At 44.3% G+C, this 20,490-nt stretch overlaps 1 protein-coding gene and 1 long non-coding RNA gene across 5 annotated transcripts in view; one reads left to right on the top strand and one right to left on the bottom strand.

Moving 5' to 3' along the window:
- Nucleotides 1-10,694, top strand: part of glceb (glucuronic acid epimerase b) — a 110,956-nt gene extending 100,262 nt beyond the window's left edge. For all 4 annotated transcript variants that reach the window (XM_054732288.2, XM_015953598.3, XM_054732285.2 and 1 more), the window contains 2 exons: nucleotides 6,456-6,748; nucleotides 7,174-10,694. In XM_054732288.2, coding sequence (XP_054588263.2) covers nucleotides 6,456-6,748; nucleotides 7,174-7,905 — 1,025 coding nt within the window. In that variant the 3' untranslated portion in view covers nucleotides 7,906-10,694. The remainder of the gene's footprint in view (nucleotides 1-6,455; nucleotides 6,749-7,173) is intronic.
- The window catches only part of LOC139071789 (uncharacterized), a 96,743-nt gene that overhangs the window by 34,287 nt on the left and 41,966 nt on the right, over nucleotides 1-20,490 (bottom strand). The gene's annotated exons all lie outside the window — the stretch shown is intronic.

Raw genomic sequence — 20,490 nt, 5'->3', positions numbered from 1 at the left:
GTTAGACTACCGCTTACGTACAGACGTTAATCAGAGAGCGTTTTAGGATGTACCTCGGTTTATGCAGGTTGGCGATCTTTTTCGTGGACAAGTAAGTGATTAAAATATAAATATCTGAATACACAACATAATGAGCATAATAATTGTAAAACAATGAGTTTTAGCTCTGTTTTGTTGGTTAGGGGGGCGCGTTCATGAACGAGAAATGCGTGGCTTTCGGTCTTAAATACGGAAATGAAAGGAGGTCATGATGTGATATGCTTGTCAGCCACTAGGTGCCATCAGATAAAAGATAAAATACAGACAGATACTTTAACATCAGATATTAAAAGGCAGATTGATTGTTTAAATAAAATCACGCCAAACAGTGTTTGTGAATTCACTTGAAAACGATGACTGTGAAGGCAGCTCAACGTGGTGTTCTGACCTGCTGTAACTATGTGACTGGCAATTTAAAGAAAACTCCCACAAGCCCATGTCACCCCACTGCTAATTTAAACTGTTTTCGAAGCAGAGTACTCTGTCTTAAAGGTCCATTATGTAAGAATTACATCTAGTGGTCACATTTCAGCACTGCACCCCATTTTGAAAATAGATGAGTGACAAACTCACTTCCGTTCCACTTCCTTAACAGGCAACCTCCACTTTCTAGCCTCGGACCCCCCCCCCCCCCCCCCCCCCCCCCCACTCCCTGGACTGGACCTTTCAAACTGTTAAAATGTTAACAGCAGGACCATTACCAGAGTGTCATAAGCCCCCTTCAGACAGGCCATGAAAAACGGAAATGTTCCGCACCCACACTTATGCAGAGCTGCCAACTCTCACGCACTGAGCGTGAGACACACCCATTTGACCCTCTTCACACGCTCTCGCGCCACACCTCCAATATCTCATGCTAAACCAGTACCTGCACTCCCCAAACGCACATCACGCACAATGTGTAGGGCTTATGAAAAAACCAGATGATATTAATGATGGCATTAGCTACTGAACAACATGCACACAAACAACACAGGCAGGAAGGAGTTCAGGAGAGTTGGAAGTTAAATTTTCCTCACGAAAAGAACATATTTATTAAACAAAGGTCAGTTCCCTCTGTAAAGTCAGAGGTACAGAAGAGGATTAGGCCACTGAAAAGAAAAAAAAAGAAAGAATTCCCCTGTCAGAATTCTGAGGTTAAAAGTCAGAATTCTGATTAAAAAAGTAAGAATTCTCTTTCTTTTCTTTTTTTTTTCCTTGTCAGTGGCCTAATCCTCTTCTGTACAGAGAAGAAATAAATAGTCAATATTGATTCCCCCCCCCCCCCCCCCCCCCCCCCCCGTTGGCTAATTGTCCACTCCCAACCAAATTTAGCCTACGTAAATCCTCTAATACAGGCCGGTATTCAATTAAAGGCCGGGTCTCCAATTTTGGCCGGTGTCGGAATCGGCAGAGGTGAATAATGGCCAGTCTCTTATTGTGGCCGGGTGGAATGTGGTAACAAGCAAGTATGAGCGTCTCAGCGGCAGCATTACAGTCCCCAAATCAACCAGTAGGAGGCAGTAGAGGTTCACACAGCCCTTTATTAGGCTTTTTCTTCAGCACTTTGAAACGCTACAGACACCGATCCTCTATCACGCTCCTACCACACAGAGTCACGGTGTCAGTTAACCATGCTAATTCAACCCACTCCACAGAACACACATCACCTTCCCTGTGGCTTACATAACACTCACACAACACGCAAATCAACACATAGGAACCAGCAGAACGATAGGAAACACATATAACCCAATACCCAGAATGCACCTGGCTTACAACCCCAGCCAGGTCATTACACTATCAAGTTCAAAGAGAACGTGCTGATTATGCTGCAGAACACTCTGGGGAGCAGTAGCAGGGGCTGTATGAACTAGTCGACTTCACTATGACATTTTATGCCTGTCGTCGACTAGTCGCTGTCACGTGATAATGACCGGCAAGATGCAGCCCTCGGAAAAGACAGCATCCTGCTGTCAGCAGGTGACAAGCTCCTGCGCTGGGGGGGGGGGCTGAAGCAGGGGAGGAGGGAGATGGCTGAAGCAGAAACTACTGTTGTTAAAAGAAATGTGTTTAACTTTGAAAATGTGGGCACAATATTAATTGTCAAAAACTCCAGTGAACCATTAGTTCATTTTGCTCAAATAGAAATAGAGGCCTGCCTCTAATACTGGCCCTCCTTCCAATAAAGGCCTGGAGCTTGATGAGCTTGAGTCAAATACAGGCCCGGGCCTGTATTAGAGGATTTACGGTAAGCTGCTAATTTCACAGTTCAGCTAAATGTCCAACTGAATTAACAGGTGTTTAGACATTTTAGCTGTCCAGATTTTTATACAATGTTCACAGATTTCAGTTTTTTGCTATTTAGGATTATTTTTCTCCATTCTTCACTTACTTTTTGTGCATAATTTGTTTTTTAGTGGTTTTTGTTTCTACATCTTTCAACACATTCAGCTCATTTTGACAGTGTTGCTTACTTTGAGCTTCAGTTCAGCTATTAAGCTGATTCAGCTAACAGTTTAAGCTTTCCAGCATTCAAACAGCATTTCTGCAAGGAATGCAATTTATCTAGTTAAACCTTATTAAACCGTTCCAGTCTGCCTGCCTGCCTTCTTCACCCGCACGTCGTGACACGTTCCTGTTACTTGCTTAGGATCTTTACACAACGCTGCCATGTTTTGCCGGAGCCGGCACCGGCAATGTTGGTAACACCACAGGCTCACATGTTGTAAACAATAACTACGTCCCACTTTGGCCTTTGTGAAAGGAGAAAAACTGACAACACCAGCTGGCTAAGAAGGAAATCTGTTTCAATGTAACCTTCCTTCCAACATGTTGAGACATTAAACTGTTTAATGAAATTTTTTTACAGTAAAATTATTACATATTGGTCCTCTTAAATAAAGCAGAGTAAAAATTAGGGTTGTGCATGGGCACGCTGATTCACAACACAGTCATCTACCCATTCATACACTGGTGATGACAATGTAGTCATCGCTGCCCTGGGGCACACTGACAGTAGCGAGACTGCCGAACACAGACGCCACCGGTCCTGCTGCCCTGCAATATATAAATATTTTCTTACACCCCCTAGTGAAAATGAAATTTGGACATTTCTGGCTCAGCAAATATGATTTCAGTGGCAGAAATAAGTGATAAGAAAGTTTTATTCCTAGTTTAGCACTCAAACCTGTTTGTTGGAACAGATAAATCTATGGAACTAAAAACTGAAATGATGTCAGTGAAAAGTTTAGGTTGCGGAGGAGCATAGCTAAATATAGGCTCACTGTTTAGCAAGGACAAAGTCACTCTTGGCCTTTCTGAGGCACAAAAGTTGATGGCTAAATTAACAAATAGTTCATCGATAGATTATTCATATTGTGAAGTAGCTCCTCTGGCTCTTTTTGGATATGATCTTCATTTAGTTCATTTAACTCAGAGTTTTATGTTTATTTTCAAACTAAATAGTGCAGGCATGAAGTAAGTCAATAAATATTATCCACAATCTGATTTCATGCTGTGTAAGTACAGCTTTTATAAACTTGCTGAGAATGTAAAAAGGTGTACAGCCTCTACACTGGTACTTTTTTATTTTTTAGAGTTGGTTATTATTTTAAACAAAATGACAATACTCCTGTCTTCTAGATGGATTTTCAATGAACGGTTACACACATCACCAACCACAGTGACAGCTGCATCAAATGTCCTGAGCTTCACAATAATGGGCCTGTTTTGTCTCACTTGTTGGACATTCGAACGTAAGGGACGCGAACAAGTCTGTCACATAGCCGTAACTTTATACAGGCTCGGCAGTTCTGTAGGAAAGTGAAGCATTTTACAGTGAAGATGCCATCAGAACAAAAAAAGCAGTAGTACTGGGTTACATTCATGCAATGAATCCCTTGTGGGTTGTTACACAATCTGAATCCAGAACAGGAATAAATGACTCTGCCACTACCAATAAAGATTATTATACTGTAGTTTATCATAGAGGGATAAATAAAGCCCATACGTTGTAGAAATAAGGGTGGTTGTAATGAACACCTCAAGACTTGTCCTTAGATGTCAGAGGGAAGTTTGTTAGTAACTGAGTCTAGATCTTTGTTCGTATGAGTTTGTCTGAGTGCTTAAAACAACTTGAAAACACAAAAAATGGGGAAAGGTTTTGTTTATTTGATGAAAAATCTAAACTGATTTCAGGAAAGTACCTGCTGACAAACATTTGCCTTTGTGTCTCTTTTACATATTCTACCCATTTTTATAAAAGGAGCTGAATTTTATTTGCCTAGAAATCTAGGCCAACCGTAGAAGATTTTGCTCTGCAGGTCAGTCTAGCCACTCTCCATTGTAGCCTCAGCAGGGTTACCATTGGATTGGCTTCGTTTAGGCTGGACCAATCACAGGGCTCTATTTGTTGAGAGACGTTGGGTTGGCTTAGCACCAGAGTAGCAGTGGGAGAAAAATGGCGTCAGCTCAGGAACGGTGCTCGTTTAAAACAACTTTGGCATCGGCCTTGTATGTTTTAGACCTGGGCTTCTCTTTAACAGATAGAGGAACTTAAGTCACTTATTTAGAAAAAAGTATTTGCCTTTTCAACAATGTATGTCAAACTGCTCCATTGACCATGGGGCTGTCAACTTTTGCACTACGTCATGCGCGTGGCCAGACTATATACCCACGTACCTTGCCAGGCTAGAGTTTAGTTACTTTTTCACTTGAATATTAGCAACTAATAATACAATTCTAAATGTTAAGGATATACTTCTTATTTAAAATGCTCATGAAAAATCAAAATGATGTTTATTTGAGGGGTATATAAAACCATATAGATGAACAGGCTACAGAAACTCTTTGGAGCCCTAACAGCAGCAAGCAGATGAATATTTAGTGAATTCCCCCGTGTGGGCGTTGACGAAACAAACAGACCGTGGATGAATAATCACATTTGCATTTGACTGTCATCATGTCTTTTCTCGTGTGTGTGTGTGTGTGTGTGTGTGTGTGTGTGTGTGTGTGTGTGTGTGTGTGTGTGTGTGTGTGTGTGTGTGTGTGTGTGTGTGTGTGCGTGCGTGCGCGCTCAGCGGGGACTAACTGTACATATGTTTCTGAGCGTTCACCGTTCATGCTCATTGATGTATACAGGCGTGTTTCATGCTGACGTATTTCCAGCAGCTTGTCATCTCTGTTCCCAGACTGATTGCTAAACAGCTAGAGAGCAGAGCTGTGGAGGTGGGATCTCGTCTGTATTCCGTGCCCATCCTTTATTGATGGCAGGGTAATCACAGGGCCAGAGTACAAATCCACTTACTCTCTGCTTTGCCTTAAGTAATGGATTTATGAGTGCATTAAAGAGCCGTAGTCATCCAGAGGCCCCTGCCAGACTGTCTCTGTCTTCATTCTCCCCCCTGATCGACTGTCTTTGTCTCTCGGTCGGACTCATCTACTTCTGCTCCCCGCTCATGTCATGCGAGATCTCGCTGTCTTCTGATTCTCAATTGTCTGCTCACTGTTCCCTCATTTTCACTCCCTCCAGTCTTAGGTTAGCTTTAAGCGCATTTGTGCGACCCATCATTCCATTACCCTTCTTTTTCTTGACTTCTATATCCTTTCATCTTTTATCCTTTGGGGAGCCCTGATTAGAAAAAGAAAAGTCTTTCTCGTTTCTCCTCAAAGACCCAGAAGCCGAGCTGCGGGAGAGCTGACTCTTGAAGAAGTTTGTGCTCCGGGGGCTCGGGGCGATGTCAGCAGCAACTTAACAGCCTGAACTAAACCGACATTAAAGCGACTGAGTCAAGGAGGTATTAGGGGAGCAGAGGTGGCATGAAAACTAAAGTTTCTAACTTTGAGCTTTGCTCAGAATAAATGTTGGAATGTAAATAAAGTTGTTACAGTACACCCCTTTCTTAGAGTTATTAGCCCCCCCTCGCTGCCACATGACTCCTTTCCCTCCCTTCCTAATTAATCTCAGTTTGATGTGACACATCTGTGGTGAACATCCCATGAGAAGCTTGTCTGGGTGTCTGTGCACAGTCTCCTTTTTATTTGTCACACGCACACACACACACACAGCAGGTCATTTCACTCTGAAAATAAAAATATAAGACCTCTGATAGGAGAACTGGAATGGTTTTGACCAAAGATTATTTTTATTTGAGTGAATTGATCATTTGGGAGAGGGAAAGTCTTTGGTACATGCTTCACCAGACATCACTAAAGGAGAATGTGTCAAAAAGCATGAATGCAGATTAAAAGGTTTTCAGTCACTTTGCTTAAAATAGTCCCTTGCTGTCTAATAATCATCAAAAGCCTCTAAAATAAGTCATGTGATTCTTATTTATTTTATTTAATATTGTTTTAAAAAGTGCTTTAAAGGTTTTTTTTTTTTTTTTACTAATTCTGTACCTTTCCCTATGTTCATCACCTCTCCTCCACCTCAGAGTCCTCAGAGGGAGTGTCCCTCCAGCTGGGCAACCCTAGAGACTTCATCCTCAGCTTGGACATCAAGTTCACCTCCAACGGCAGCGTGTCTGTGGTTCTCGAGACTACCGAGAAGGGCCCGCCCTTCACCATCCACTATGTAACCAGCACGCAGCTCATCGCCTTCAAAGACCGCGATGTCACCTACGGTGTTGGGCCTCGAAGCTCCTGGAGCACGTTGACCCGAGACCTGCTGACCGACCTCAGGAAGGGAGTGGGTCTGTCGAACACGAAAGCCGTAAAAGCAACAAAGGTTTGTGCGAGTCGGAGTCGAGGCGAGCCTTAAAATCATGTCTGTTCATCTAAACGAAACTGGAGTTGAGATGAAATGTTTAGCATCAGAATCAGCCTAAAACAAATATATGTATCTTATAAGAAGTATTTTTTCCCACTTAATCAAAAAGGATTTATATGATTTAGGTCAATAATTGAAGGCATCTTCTTTGGGCTGGAAAAGAAAATTAATTTCTCACATCTGAGAGAAAATGCTGACTGGGAAATGAATGCAGTTAAATTACTTTTAGCCTAATAGGTAGCATTTATCAACTCACGGATGCTTCTTCCACATCTTGAAGCTTCATCTCACGATATATTTTTAAATGATTAACTAAAACAGCGTAGACACTTGAATCATATTAACAGTCCAAAATCATAATTTTCCCTCTTATCGTGTCCCAGATCATGCCCAGGCGGGTTGTGCGGGTGGTCCTTCACGGACGTGGCTTTGTCGATAATGTCACCATCTCTACCACCTCCCACATGGCGGCCTTCTTCGCAGCCAGCGACTGGCTGCTGAGGAATCAGGATGAACGGGGCGGGTGGCCCATCATGGTCACTCGTAAACTGGGAGAGGGCTTCCGGCCTCTGGAACCTGGTTGGTACTCAGCGATGGCTCAGGGCCAGGCCATGTCCACCCTGGTGAGAGCGTACCTCCTCACCAAGAACCAGGCTTACCTCAACGCTGCCATCAAGGCAGTGGGACCATACAAGGTGCCTTCAGCGCAGCACGGCGTCAAGGCAGTGTTTATGAACAAGTACGACTGGTACGAAGAGTACCCCACCACGCCCAGCTCGTTTGTCCTCAACGGTTTCATCTACTCCCTGCTGGGACTCTTCGACGTGGCTGAGACAGCCGGGGAGAAGCTGGGCAGAGAGGCAGGGCAGCTGTTCAGCCGCGGCATGGAGTCGCTGAAGGCCATGCTGCCTCTCTTTGACACTGGGTCAGGGAGCATCTATGACCTGCGTCACTTCATGTTGGGCACTGCGCCTAACCTGGCTCGCTGGGACTATCACACTACGCACATCAACCAGCTGCAGCTGCTGGCATCTATAGACAACGCCCCCATCTTCAAGGATGTGATCAGGCGCTGGAAAAACTACTTAAGAGGGATTCGTGCCAAGCACAACTAGACAGTAACATCACAGACTTGCGTTCAGAGGAAGAGCGGTGGATTGGGTGTCTGAAAGCTAATGAGATGAATGATTGTGTGAATAACTGAGTCTGACTTTTGGGAGAGAAGTTACAGCTCTAAATACTGAGACCTAGTGACTGTTGCAGCTTATAGTTTCAGCACCATCTACAGTAGCTCGTGTCCCCGGAGCTAGTGTTTGTAATTGTGCACAGACCTAGTTTCAGAGTGAATGAGTGGATGAATGAGTGTTCTGTTAAAATAAACAAAACTAAAAAAAATGTAAGTTCGGACACCGTGACATCATTTAAGTCATCTTTTCATTTTCCTTTTCATTTCATATCAAATTTGCAAAGTTTAGCAAAACAAGCTGTGAATAACAGAGTATGACTGTTTAAAGGAGGATGTTGCCAAAAAATGTAAAGATATACGGTGATTAAACACTTTGAGTTGTATTTCTCCAGAAGCAGAGGAGTCCGATGCTCTGTGTTTTGCACATCAAATTCTTTTGGAACCACTTTTCGCAACAATGAAAAAAATCATTAGTTTATCTTCTTTTTCAAAATTTTTAAATCAGAATATTAAAAACTGGATTTGATGTCTGATGAGCTGTTAGGATTCAGTCCTGAATAAAAACAATCAGACGTTCCTGTTTACGTCTTTAATCCCTAATTAATGATTGGTGATGATTATCTGTGGGCTCAGAAGCTTCTGCTATAATGCTGCTCTAAGCTGTTTAGGTTTTTTTGCTCATGGGTTTTGAAGGATACAGAAAATAATGACAGAATGCATCCGTTTTATTTCAGCGCAGTAAAGAAAGTGTCCCATTAGAAGTTCAGCTGGATCAGTGGACCATCCGTTAGAGGCTCATCGCAAATCAGAGAAAGTTTGCTAAAAGTAAAATTCGCATGTTCTCTTTTTGTAAAAGACTCAGGAAAAAATGTACCTTTGTGTTTATAGGTATGTTGGCGGCGTTTACACCTCAAACACAAGACTGCAGGTGTGAGGGAGTCACTTATTACCATAACTCATTTTAGCTTTATTTGTATTTTTTATTAATCACTTATCATATTAAAATCTAGAAATAAATCCCATGAATCACTATTTTAAATCACCATTTTTCCAACATCTGTTTTTTTGTTCTTGGAAACTCCCTCTCTTCTGTAGCTAGAATGATTGTTACCAGACACAAGTGTAGGTGGTGTGATGAGGTGGATGGACTTGGGCAGCTTAAGCACAGCTGCGTCTCGTCTTGCTAGTGATCAGGTGAGGCCAAGACAGCAGCTGGATGTGGATTCTTCAGCTAGGAGGCTCCAGGTTCCCACTGGCCCTTCCCTGCCACGGCAGTGTGAACTCGACCATTTGAATCTGACCGCCGAGTGTTTAGAGCGACGCTCATGCCTCACCCGACTAATAGGGTGAAGAGGCTTCACTAGTCATGGATGAGTCAGCACTTTTTATAAACATGAGCCCTCAGCATCAATGAGTCTCCCATGCATCTGGTTTATGGATTAATGGGAGGTAGAAGATCCAGAATGACTCATTTTTCTGAGGGTGTTGATGGGGATTTTCATATCTGATGTAATTTTAGAGACCAAATTATATTCCCACGCTGTCGGCTTTAGGATGTGAGCAAAACTGATTTGATCAGAGAAGAGCATAATTTATTTTGATGTATTGATCAAAGCTGAATCATAATAAGACATCCGACTGATTGAGATTCCTTCGTCTGACTAAATCTGAAACTGAAGAGCTTCTGTTGGGTTGCATCATCAGAAGTCTGGATATTAGGGTAAAGTAGATGTAAATGAATTGTAACAAAGTACTTTGTTCACACGCAGTTCAGATTGTTTAAAAACTAACAGCAATCCTTCAATTAGGCTTTCTGTAGTTTTCACACATGAATTTATCCCAGGATTATAGCAGCTGATCCACATTTTGTTTTTCCAGACAATAATTTGCTTCATCTGTCATTTTTCTTTTTGAATAACTGAGCATTCAGGAACAGAAGTGTTGTGTGTGAATAACAAGTTTCATGTTGTTTATACCAAAGTCATATATTCAATTACAAACATGTATATTTTTGTGCAAACAGACTTCCATTTAGGATTTGGTGATGTTGAATCTCCTCGGAGATGTCACAGAGATACTGCCTTTTGAGACATGCTAGTTTTCCAAGTGTAGAGTGTGTAGATTATTGCAAAAAAAAATAGAAATTTAAATTGGTAAAAGTTGTTGATTTTGAAGGGGGGTCGTGCAAGTAGAGGTCAGTGTTTGGTCGGCTTCCGTTTTAAAGAAAACCGAGCCAGCAGCTGCAGGTTCTCCTCAGAAGTGTTGCCCTTTGTTGTTGAAGAGTGTTGGATTCATTTACAGCAGATTTAGTTTCACTTGGTTAATAAAAGCACAACAGCAGTTTATTGTTGCATCGTTTTCTTGTATTTACTCCTTTTTTTCTTTTGTCCAACAGCTTCATTAAGCTGCTATTGTTGTTCACTGTGCATTGGGGTCTACACTTACAGTATATATTTTAATATTTGATTAAAGAAAACAAGAACTCTTCAACAAATGGCCCCAGAGGTCAGAGTGATTTATGCAATAAGATGCTTTCTGGGATTCTTGGCTGCACCGTGGACCCAGGTTGGTTATACAGACTTTGCAGTCGAAGCACAATGTGCATACCTTACCATTTTCTAGTCTGAGTAAGAGAAGTGTTTATATAGAGTCAATCTTTGTGCTTTAAATTTGCTTTTTAAGATGTAAAAAAGTAAATAAAAGCATTTTTCTTAAAGAGTTTTTCTTAAACCTTTTGACTGTTTTTGAACTGTTTTACAAGAATGTGCAGCTAATTAAAAATCACCTGTTGTTTTAAATCAATGTACATTTTATTTGAGGTGCTCAGAAGGTAAATTATTGGCTATAGTCTGCTTTTAAATTTAAAAAATATATTTTTATTTGCTTTTAATAAAATAAATACGTTTTTGCTTTCAAATGTTTTATTTACAAATGAAACTGGTGATTAATTTAAAATATTTTCCTAAATTTTTGTCAAAGAATTTATGGTGTTAAAATGTTATAGCAAAATTATGTTTACAATAAAGTGCATGAAATGAATGATAGTGACTGCTGTAAAAGAGAGGATTTTTATAGCACCTCTCAAGAGAAAAAATAAGACTAAAACAGATCAGGATAAATAATAGAAAAAAAATTAGGATTAAAAATAATAATGAAAAAGTGAACACAGGAGCCCAAAAAGTACAAAATTGACAGAAAAGGCAGCATGAAAAGAAGCTAGGATGGAAGAAGAGGATGAACACAAAAGCCAGGAGCTTTTGAATTAACCAATATAATAATAACAACTAAGCTATTGGTTTATTGACCCAATTTAATCATTGTTGTTCTTTCTTTGGCTCCAGAATTCACCCAGACCTATTTGAGTTGATTGCAGTTATTTGTCACTTCAGCTGCATCTGTAGTATTTTACAAATCAGTAGAGATTTAATCTGTCAGAGCAACAGCTGACAAACTTAGATCTCACGAAGACTCAAAGTCCTATCTGTCATCTTCGTTCTCTGAGAACTCTCTTCAACACACTTCTGCTTCACTACAACATGTACCAAGTAAAATGATTTGAAGCTAATTCATTAAGATTAATGCCTGTTTACAGGCTGTTTCTTTTTAATTTTTACAGAATTGATGACAAGTATAGCCAGTCTGCTTTTATAGTAAAACAGGATGCAGCTGTTAAAAGTTATTTTGGTGAATTCAAGTAACATGTTTCTCATGAGAAACCAACTGACTTTTTCTTTCCTGACATGCAGACTTGTGAAATGAACACAAAGTGATCAATTTTACTTTCTAATCTAAGAAAAACAAATTAATAGAGGCGTTTGACTTTATTAGCAAATAAAATACACCATTAGCCTAAGTGATGACATTCAGCTGAAGACTAAAGACTGTTATTTGGGTTTTACTTTAAAACTGCTTTAAAAGGAGCAATATGTAAGAATTCTATAGTGACAAAAGAGTCTAATGTCTCAATGATGTTGGAAGGAAGGTTACATTGAAACAGATTTTATTCTCTTCTGGCTGGGGGTTGTCAGTTTTTCTCCTTTCAAATCACAAAAGTTACTGTTTGTTTGCGAGGTTGTCATGTTTCCAGTGCCCTAACGCAGCAGCGCACCTGCACATTGCTCTAAAGTTGTTTAAAGAACCAAATCCAGCAAACAGGAGCAACCCAGAAGTTGTTCTTGTCCCCCTAAGAAGCCACAGCATCTTTTGTTTTACTCCAATATCTTGGGTAAAGAAGGCTAGAGGCTAACATTGAGCTAACAATGCTAACCGTGAATTAGAATCTATAGTTGGCTCTAAAAATATCTCAAGCTACTTTTTCAATTACCAACAACTCAATATTACAGTGAAATGTATGTGTGAAGTGAATAATGAGTCAATCGTGTCATTTCACTTTCTTTTAAGAGTCATTCAGATATAACAACACGACAGCAGACAACAGCACTCCTCTAATGTCAGAGACATATTACCGTAGTAAGTGTAGTAAGTGTTCCCTACTGTAAAACATCTAAGAGTGGTAATACCAGGTCTAACAATGTATTTATATACTTATCAACTTACTGCATGTGACTTGATTTTGCTTGTTATCTAGAATCCTACTGATCTGTAACAACAGCCATGAAACTCACAGAATAGGAGTGAGAAAGGGATAAAAACAATGACTGCAGTAACCACATTTGACCACATAATGTCATACTTACATCAGACTTACATATTGCACCTTTAAATTGTAACAGACTTTACCCTCAGTTCTCTACAAGGATCACTGATCGGGCAGCAGGGAAACAGCTTCTTAGGTGTGAACATCGTCTTTGTGAAACTGCTGAGAAGAAAAACAATACTGATGAATAATTTATCCTAATTAAGCCATTCTGATTCAGTGAAGGGCACGGACACCTGAGAAGGACTATATCTGCCACGTGCTTCTATTTTTCATTACCTACTGCCATTATTTATCTCTCTCTCTCTCTCTCTCTCTCTCTCTCTCTCTCTCACACACACACACACACACACACACACACACACACACACACACACACACACACACACACACACACACACACACACACACACACACACACACATCCTCCTCACCCCTTAATGATGTTACTGTCCCTCCTGACAGTGTGTCTGTCTCCAGCTCTTGTAATTAGCTCTGTGTACACTCGATAAGCTCGGTCTCCTCTACTGCCACTCGGATGCCTTTGAGATGATTTTACATGAAACTTTTGGTCCCATGTCCGAGGGCTTTGTGCTGTCCATTAAATTACAAATGTGATTAAATGAGAACACTGTTGGGGGATCTGTTTGTGTGGTGTCAGGGATCATAGACGTGAGGAGAAAAGAAACTGGAAACAGAAGTCAGTTCTTGTAAGAAGCTTCTTTTCTACTTTTTAGAAACCTCAAAGTGAAATTATGTTAAAAGTTAGTTGTTTGTATAGTAAGACATATAAATCTAATATGTTATCGTCGTCGTCTTCCTCCGCTTATCCGGGTCCGGGTCGTGGGGGCAGCATCCCAACTAGGGAGCTCCAGACCGTCCTCACCCCGGCCTTCTCCAGACCCCAAGTTGTTCCCAGACCAGATTGGAGATGTAACCTCTCCAACGTGTCCTGGGTCGACCCGGGGGCCTCCTGCCAGCAGGACATGCCCGAAACACCTCCCCATGGAGGCGTCCAGGAAGCATCCTGACCAGATGCCCAAACCACCTCAACTGACTCCTTTCGATCAGGAGGAGCAGCGGTTCTACTCCGAGTCCCTCCCGAATGTCCGAGCTCCACACCCTATCTCTAAGGCTGAGCCCGGCCACCCTACGGAGGAAACTCATTTCGGCCACTTGTATCCGCGATCTCGTTCTTTCGGTTACCATTACCATTACCCAAAGTAGAGCCCTGCACGGGCCTAAAATCGGAGCCCGTGTCCGGCCCGGCCCGAGGGGGTGGAGCCCCAGCCCGACCCGGTCCGAAAAGGTTCTCAGGATTATCTGGCCTCGCCCGAGCCTGACTTTTTTTTAACCAACTAAATGAAAACAAAGTGTGCCAATCCTGACCAATGTGTTAAAAGACGTGCAGGATCCGATCAATTTGTTTTTCCCTCATTTACCGTCACGGAGATGACGGCGCAGGCTCTGGTGGTAATCAAGTTAAATTTGATCTCTTTCCAACAATTTTCACAAGAAAACAGTCAAAAGCAGGGCTTGTGTTGTGTTGACCGGATAGTTCCCGTATTTGACCGTTTATTTTGACGGAGAAAGAATAGAAAGAATTACCCTGACGCATGCAGACGAACTGACATTTTATTCCTTAAGCAGATCGCAGATGTAGCTAAATCACCCAAGAAAAGATTCCCATCTGAACATCTGAGCTGGACACTGCTCAGCGCAGCTCGCTGTCAGCGCGCACTTAAGGTGCACAGCGAGCTGAAGATGTGGAGAGGGGCATGGAGCGTGTTGCAGAACCAGAGCGCATGCGGGAAGGTTCCTCCCACTGAAGCGAGTGTTTTCCAAACCCTGTCTCTCAGAGAGACTTGTCACTTAGAAAATGTTCCCTGATGATTAAACTTTGGCTGAATAGCGCTTGTTCCTGTCCCCAATGTGGCGACGCATCCAGGAGCCGTCTGCGGAGAATCCCAGAATCTCACATCCTCTTCAGCTCAGAAAGCGCATATGATTACGCACAAGCGTGACCCGTCAACCCTGTCTCACAGTAAGACTGGGTTGGGCCTGTTCAGGTTTACGCAGACAATCTTTACATAGAATTGACTTACAGATCGTCTCGTCTCGTCTTCCTCCGCTTATCCGGGTCCGGGTCGCGGGGGCAGCATCCCAACTAGGGAGCTCCAGGCCGTCCTCTCCCCGGCCTTGTCCACCAGCTCCTCCGGCAGGACCCCAAGGCGTTCCCGGACCAGATTGGAGATGTAACCTCTCCAACGTGTCCTGGGTCGACCCGGGGGCCTTCTGCCGGCAGGACATGCCCGAAACACCTCCCCGGGGAGGCGTCCAGGAGGCATCCTGACCAGATGCCCAAACCACCTCAACTGGCTCCTTTCGATCCGGAGGAGCAGCGGTTCTACTCCGAGTCCCTCCCGAATGTCCGAGCTCCTCACCCTATCTCTGAGGCTGAGCCCGGCCACCCTACGGAGGAAACTCATTTCGGCCGCTTGTATCCGCGATCTTACAGATATAAAATTAATTCAGTAAAATATAAAGCATTTTATTTAAATATCATTATTTTACAAGCACAGAGAGCCGCATCAGATGGATGGAAGAGCCACGGGTTGCCAACCCCGGTATAGCCTATAAAATGACATGTTGACGCAAACTCAATACATCTCTTTTATTGTGAGGTAATAATTTCTCCGAGTTTTGCGGTTGCGGGCGGGAGTAGACATGCACGCTGCGGGTGCGGGCGGGAGTGTAACACACATGTTCCGGTTGCGGGCGGTAATTGTCAGAAATTCAGCGGAGCGGGATGAAGAAAACAGTCCCGCGCAGGGTTCTACTGCTGCGTTTAAGTGTTTGAATTTTTTTTTATGAATTTGATTAAAAATAAAGGCGCCCGGCCCGTGTCCGAGGTAATTACACAGTCGTTGGCCCGAAGCCCGGCCGTCGGGCCGGGCCGACCCAAGGGTCTAAGGCTTCAGTGCAGGGCTCTAACCCAAAGCTCATGACCATAGGTGAGGATTGGGACGTAGATCGACAGGCAAATCGAGAGCCTGGCTTTCTGGCTCAGCTCCCTCTTCACCACGACAGATCGGCTCAGCGTCTGCATCACTGCAGACTCTGAACCAATCCGCCTGTCGATCTCCCGATCCCTCCTATCCTCACTCGTGAACAAGACCCCGAGATACTTAAACTCCTCCACTTGAGTTAGGACCTGGAGCTGGCAAGCCATCCTTTTCCGGTCGAGAACCATGGTCTCAGATTTGGAGGTGCTGATCCTCATCCCAGCCGTTTCACACTCAGCCGCGAACCTACCCAGCAAGAACTGAAGGTCAGAGCTGGATGAAGCTAGGAGGACCACATCATCCGCAAAAAGCAGAGACGAGATTCTCCTGCCACCAAACTCGACACACTCCATACCACGGCTGCGCCTAGAAATTCTGTCCATAAAGGTAATGAACAGAACCGGTGACAAAGGGCAGCCCTGGCGGAGTCCAACCCTCACCAGGAACAGGTCCAACTTACTACCGTCTATGCGGACCAAACTCATGCTCCTCTGGTAAAGGGACTGAATGGCCCTTAACAGAAAGTCACCCACCCCATACTTCTGGAGCGTCCCCCACAGGGTGCCCCCAGGGACACGGTCATAAGCCTTCTCCAAATCCACAAAACACATGTGGATTGGTTGGGCAAACTCCCATGCCCCTTCCATCACCCTTGCAAGGGTATAGAGCGGGTCCACAGTTCCACGGCCAGGATGAAAACCACATTGTTCCTCCTCAATCTGAGATTCAACTTTCGATCGGACCCTCCTCTCCATTACCTTGGAGTAGACCTTTCCAGGGAGGCTGAGGAGTGTGATCCCCCTATAGTTGGAACACACTGTAGCGTTATGAATATGCTATTTTCTGCCCTTATCAGCTGCCCTTTGACACAGTGACAGTGTGCATAAATTGCCAAGGTCGTGTGCAAGGTCGATGTTTACATTCTAGCAAAGAAGACAGAAGAAGGACGAAGAACGCTTTTCATTAGTTAATCAAAGAACTTTATTTTTAATAAAGCTAATCAAAACAACTGTTAGTCAATAATAATCAGGTGACTGATCTGTGAAATCACAATGTTATGATTTATGTGTTTTAATGAATTACAGGACTAACTAAGCTAGACACCCTGACCCACATAAGACAAACACATGACATTGTTCACGCATCCAATCAGAACTTCCATTCTGTTGCGAGGCAGAGTTCTGTGATGTTTAGTTAATCTGTCCACTCCGATTGGCTGAGATTCAAAAACAACTAAGCTTAATAAAACAGAACAACACCATTTTAATTCAGTTCCATCTGAGTTCCACCGCAAGTTTCAACGTAGTTCCAACGTGAGCTCGACCAGCTCTCAAATCCATCATCGCTAAGTGAAGTGCAGACTGGCCAGCTGTATTTTCTACTTTAAGCTGAGAACTGTCAAGCTGGAAATATTCTGTCGTTTTACCAACAAGACGACGATTCCTTCAGAATAAAAGCTGAACTCTCTATGTGACGCTGACACCTGCCGTTGCTACCGGGAGTCTATCCGTAGACTGGTTTGTCGTGCTGCAGACGCTGTGCTATCAGTTCCAGCACCGAAGGAGGGTCCGAGGACCTGGCATTCCGGATCATACACGGGAGTCTCCAAAGGTACGTAGTTCGGCATAGATGGCGTTTCATGTCTCTTCCTCCTGAACTCCCTCGTGGTTAGTTAGTCAAAACAACATCTTACACTCAGACTCGTCCCGCATCAGGAGGGAGATTCTGAACTGACACACACACACCAACACTTCAGTTCACATCCATTTTCATCAATCATTAGAGAGTTAGTCCTGGTGATTGTTTCAAATAATTATGAAATAAATATTCTTAAACGTCCCATATTTCTCTTTTCTTGTCTCTAAGTCAATACAAAGTGTTTGAATAAAATTCCCTGTGGTAAAAACAACCTCTTCTGATTCTAAGGTAAGATTAATCTCTTTACCTTAATAAAGTGTAGGAATATATCAACTGTATTCCGCTACAACACCCTCAGGTCACCCTTCTTAAAGATGGGGACCACCACCCCGGTCTGCCACTCCACAGGAACTGCCCCCGATGACCACGCAATGTTGCAGAGACGTGTCAACCACGACAACCCTACAACATCCATAGCCTTGAGATACCCAGGACGAATCTCATCCGCCCCCGGGGCTCCGCCGCTGTGTAGTTGTTTGTCTACCTCAGCAACTTCTGCCCCCGAGATTGGACAGTCCATCCCCAGGTCTCCCGGCTCTGGTTCCTCCTCAGAATGCGCGTAGGTGGGATTGAGGAGCTCCTCAAAGTATTCCTTCCACCGTCCAACTATAGCCCCAGTTGACGTCGGCAGCTCCCCAACCCCCCTGTAAACAGTGTGAGCGAGTTGCTGCCTTCCTCTCCTGAGGTGCCGGACAGTTTGCCAGAAACAAAAAGAAGCGGTCTTTCTCCATGGCCTCACCAAACTCCTCCCACGCCCGAGATTTTGCCTCAGCAACTGCCACTGCTGCACCCCGCTTGGCTATCCGGTACCTGTTTGCTGCCTCCGGAGACCCACAGACCAGCCACGCCCTGTAGGCCTCCTTCTTCAGCCTGACGGCTCCCCGAACCTCTGGTGTCCACCAGCGGGTACGGGGGTTGCCACCACGACTGGCACCAGCCACCTTGCGACCACAGCTAGCAACAGCTGCCTCAACAATCGCAGAGTGGAACAAGGCCCACTTGGAGTCAATGTCCCCTACTGCTCTCGGGACACGGTCAAAGCTCTGCTGGAGGTGGGAGTTGAAGACCGTCTTGACAGGTTCTTCTGCCAGGTGTTCCCAGCAGACCCTCACTATGCGTTTGGGTCTGCCAGGTCTACGCGGCATCTTCCCCTGCCATCTGATCCAACTCACCACCAGGTGGTGATCAGTTGACAGCTCCACTCCTCTCTTCACTCGGGTGTCCAAAACATATGACCGCAGGTCAGATGATACGACTACAAAGTCTATCATCGACCTGCGACCTAGGCTGCCCTGGTACCAAGTGTACCGATGGGCATCCTTATTTTCGAACATGGTGTTCGTTATGGCCAAACTGCGGCTTGCACAGAAGTCCAATAACGAAACACCACTCGAGTTCAGATCAGGCGGGCCGTTCCTCCCAATCACACCCCTCCAGTTCATGCTGTCATTGTCCACGTGAGCATTGAAGTCCCCCAGCAGGACAATGGAGTCCCCTGATGGAGCACTATCTAGCACTTGTCCCAGGGACTCCAAAAAGGGTGGGTACTCTGAACTGATATTTGGCCCATAAGCACAAACAACAGTCAGGACCCGTTCCCCAACCCGAAGGCGCAGGGAAGCTACCCTCTCGTCCCCCGGGGTAAACCCCAACACACAGGCAGAGAGTCTCGGGGCTAACAAAAGCCAACCCCAGCCTCCGCCTCTCTCCCGGAGCAACTCTAGCAAAGGAGAGTGTCCAACCCCTCTCAAGGACTTGGATTCCAGAGCCAATGCTATGTGTCGAGGTGAGTCCGACTATATCTAACCGGTACCGCTCAACCTCTGCCACAAGCTCCTGCTCCTTCCCCGCCAGCGAGGTGACGTTCCATGTCCCAAAAACCAGTTTCCTTGTCCGGGGATTGGACCGCCAAGGCTCCCGCCTTTGTCTGCCACCCGATCCACGTTGCACCGGACCCTTCATGTTCCTCCTGCGGGTGGTGGGTCCACAGTTGGACGAGTCCATGTATCCGGTTCGGGCTGGGCCCGGCCGGGCCCCATGGGCGAAAGCCCGGCCACCAGGCGCTCGCTCACGGGCCCCAACCCCAGGCCTGGCTCCAGGGTGGGACCCCGGTAACCCTCCGGGCCGGGTACTTTGACTCTTTGATTGTAAATCCATGAAAGATCCTCTGAACCGTTCTTAGTCTCACCCTTCACCTAAGACCAAATTGTCATGGGAGACCCTACCAGGGGCACAAAGAGCCCCAGACAACATGGCTCCTAGGATCATTAGGGCACTCAAACACCTCCACTATGATAAGGTGACGGTTCAAGGAGGAGTTTACTCCAAAAGTATTTGAAAGGGTAATACAGACAGATGAAGGGGATTTTCTATCTGTGGGGTGAAAACTAGGCTCTGCCGATCTCAAATGGTTTAAAGTTGAGGCCAGAGGTCATGATTCAACAAGAAGAAAGAGACAGGGGACTGAAAGTAGTCTTGTGGAAGAATACCGAAACCAAAGCTATCTGTGGACCAAAAAGAGCACAACAGCACATTTACTCATCTTGATTATAAGCCAAAGGATTCAAATGAAGGCAAATGGATTTCTTTGGTTTCTTGACTGCATAAACAATGCCACTAAGCTTCTGTTGAGGTGTTTTGTCTTTTGGATGGACCGATTTCTGTCTGAGGTTGTTGTTAGGTTTAATGTTTACCTTCAGACAGAAACTGGTCCATCCAAAAGACAAAACACCCAAACAAGTGTTCATGCAGCCCAGTGTAGCGAGGACAGTCCAGACCTTTACATAGTGGAATCTAAACAACAATTACACAAGCACATGGCACAACAAAGAAGAGCCACCTCTTAGATCAAGATTCTGCAGTCCACTGACACCTGAAGGACAAGGGACACACTTTTGAAGATGACAAAGTACAAAAAGATAGATGGTTTGAGAGAGGAGTGCAGGAAGCTATCTATGTTGAATGAGAAAAACCTTCATTAAACAGAGGAGGAGGCCTTAGGTTTCACCTTTCCAACACCTATAATGCAACTCCGAATCTAATTCCAAATCCGTTTCAGTCTAGATCACACCCTCCTGCATCTGACCAAAGCAAC

Source organism: Nothobranchius furzeri, chromosome 9, assembly GCF_043380555.1.
Source record: "Nothobranchius furzeri strain GRZ-AD chromosome 9, NfurGRZ-RIMD1, whole genome shotgun sequence".
Taxonomy (NCBI): domain Eukaryota; kingdom Metazoa; phylum Chordata; class Actinopteri; order Cyprinodontiformes; family Nothobranchiidae; genus Nothobranchius; species Nothobranchius furzeri.
The sequence above is the reverse complement of the archived record's forward strand: the minus strand, read 5'-3'. Positions and strand labels throughout refer to the sequence as shown.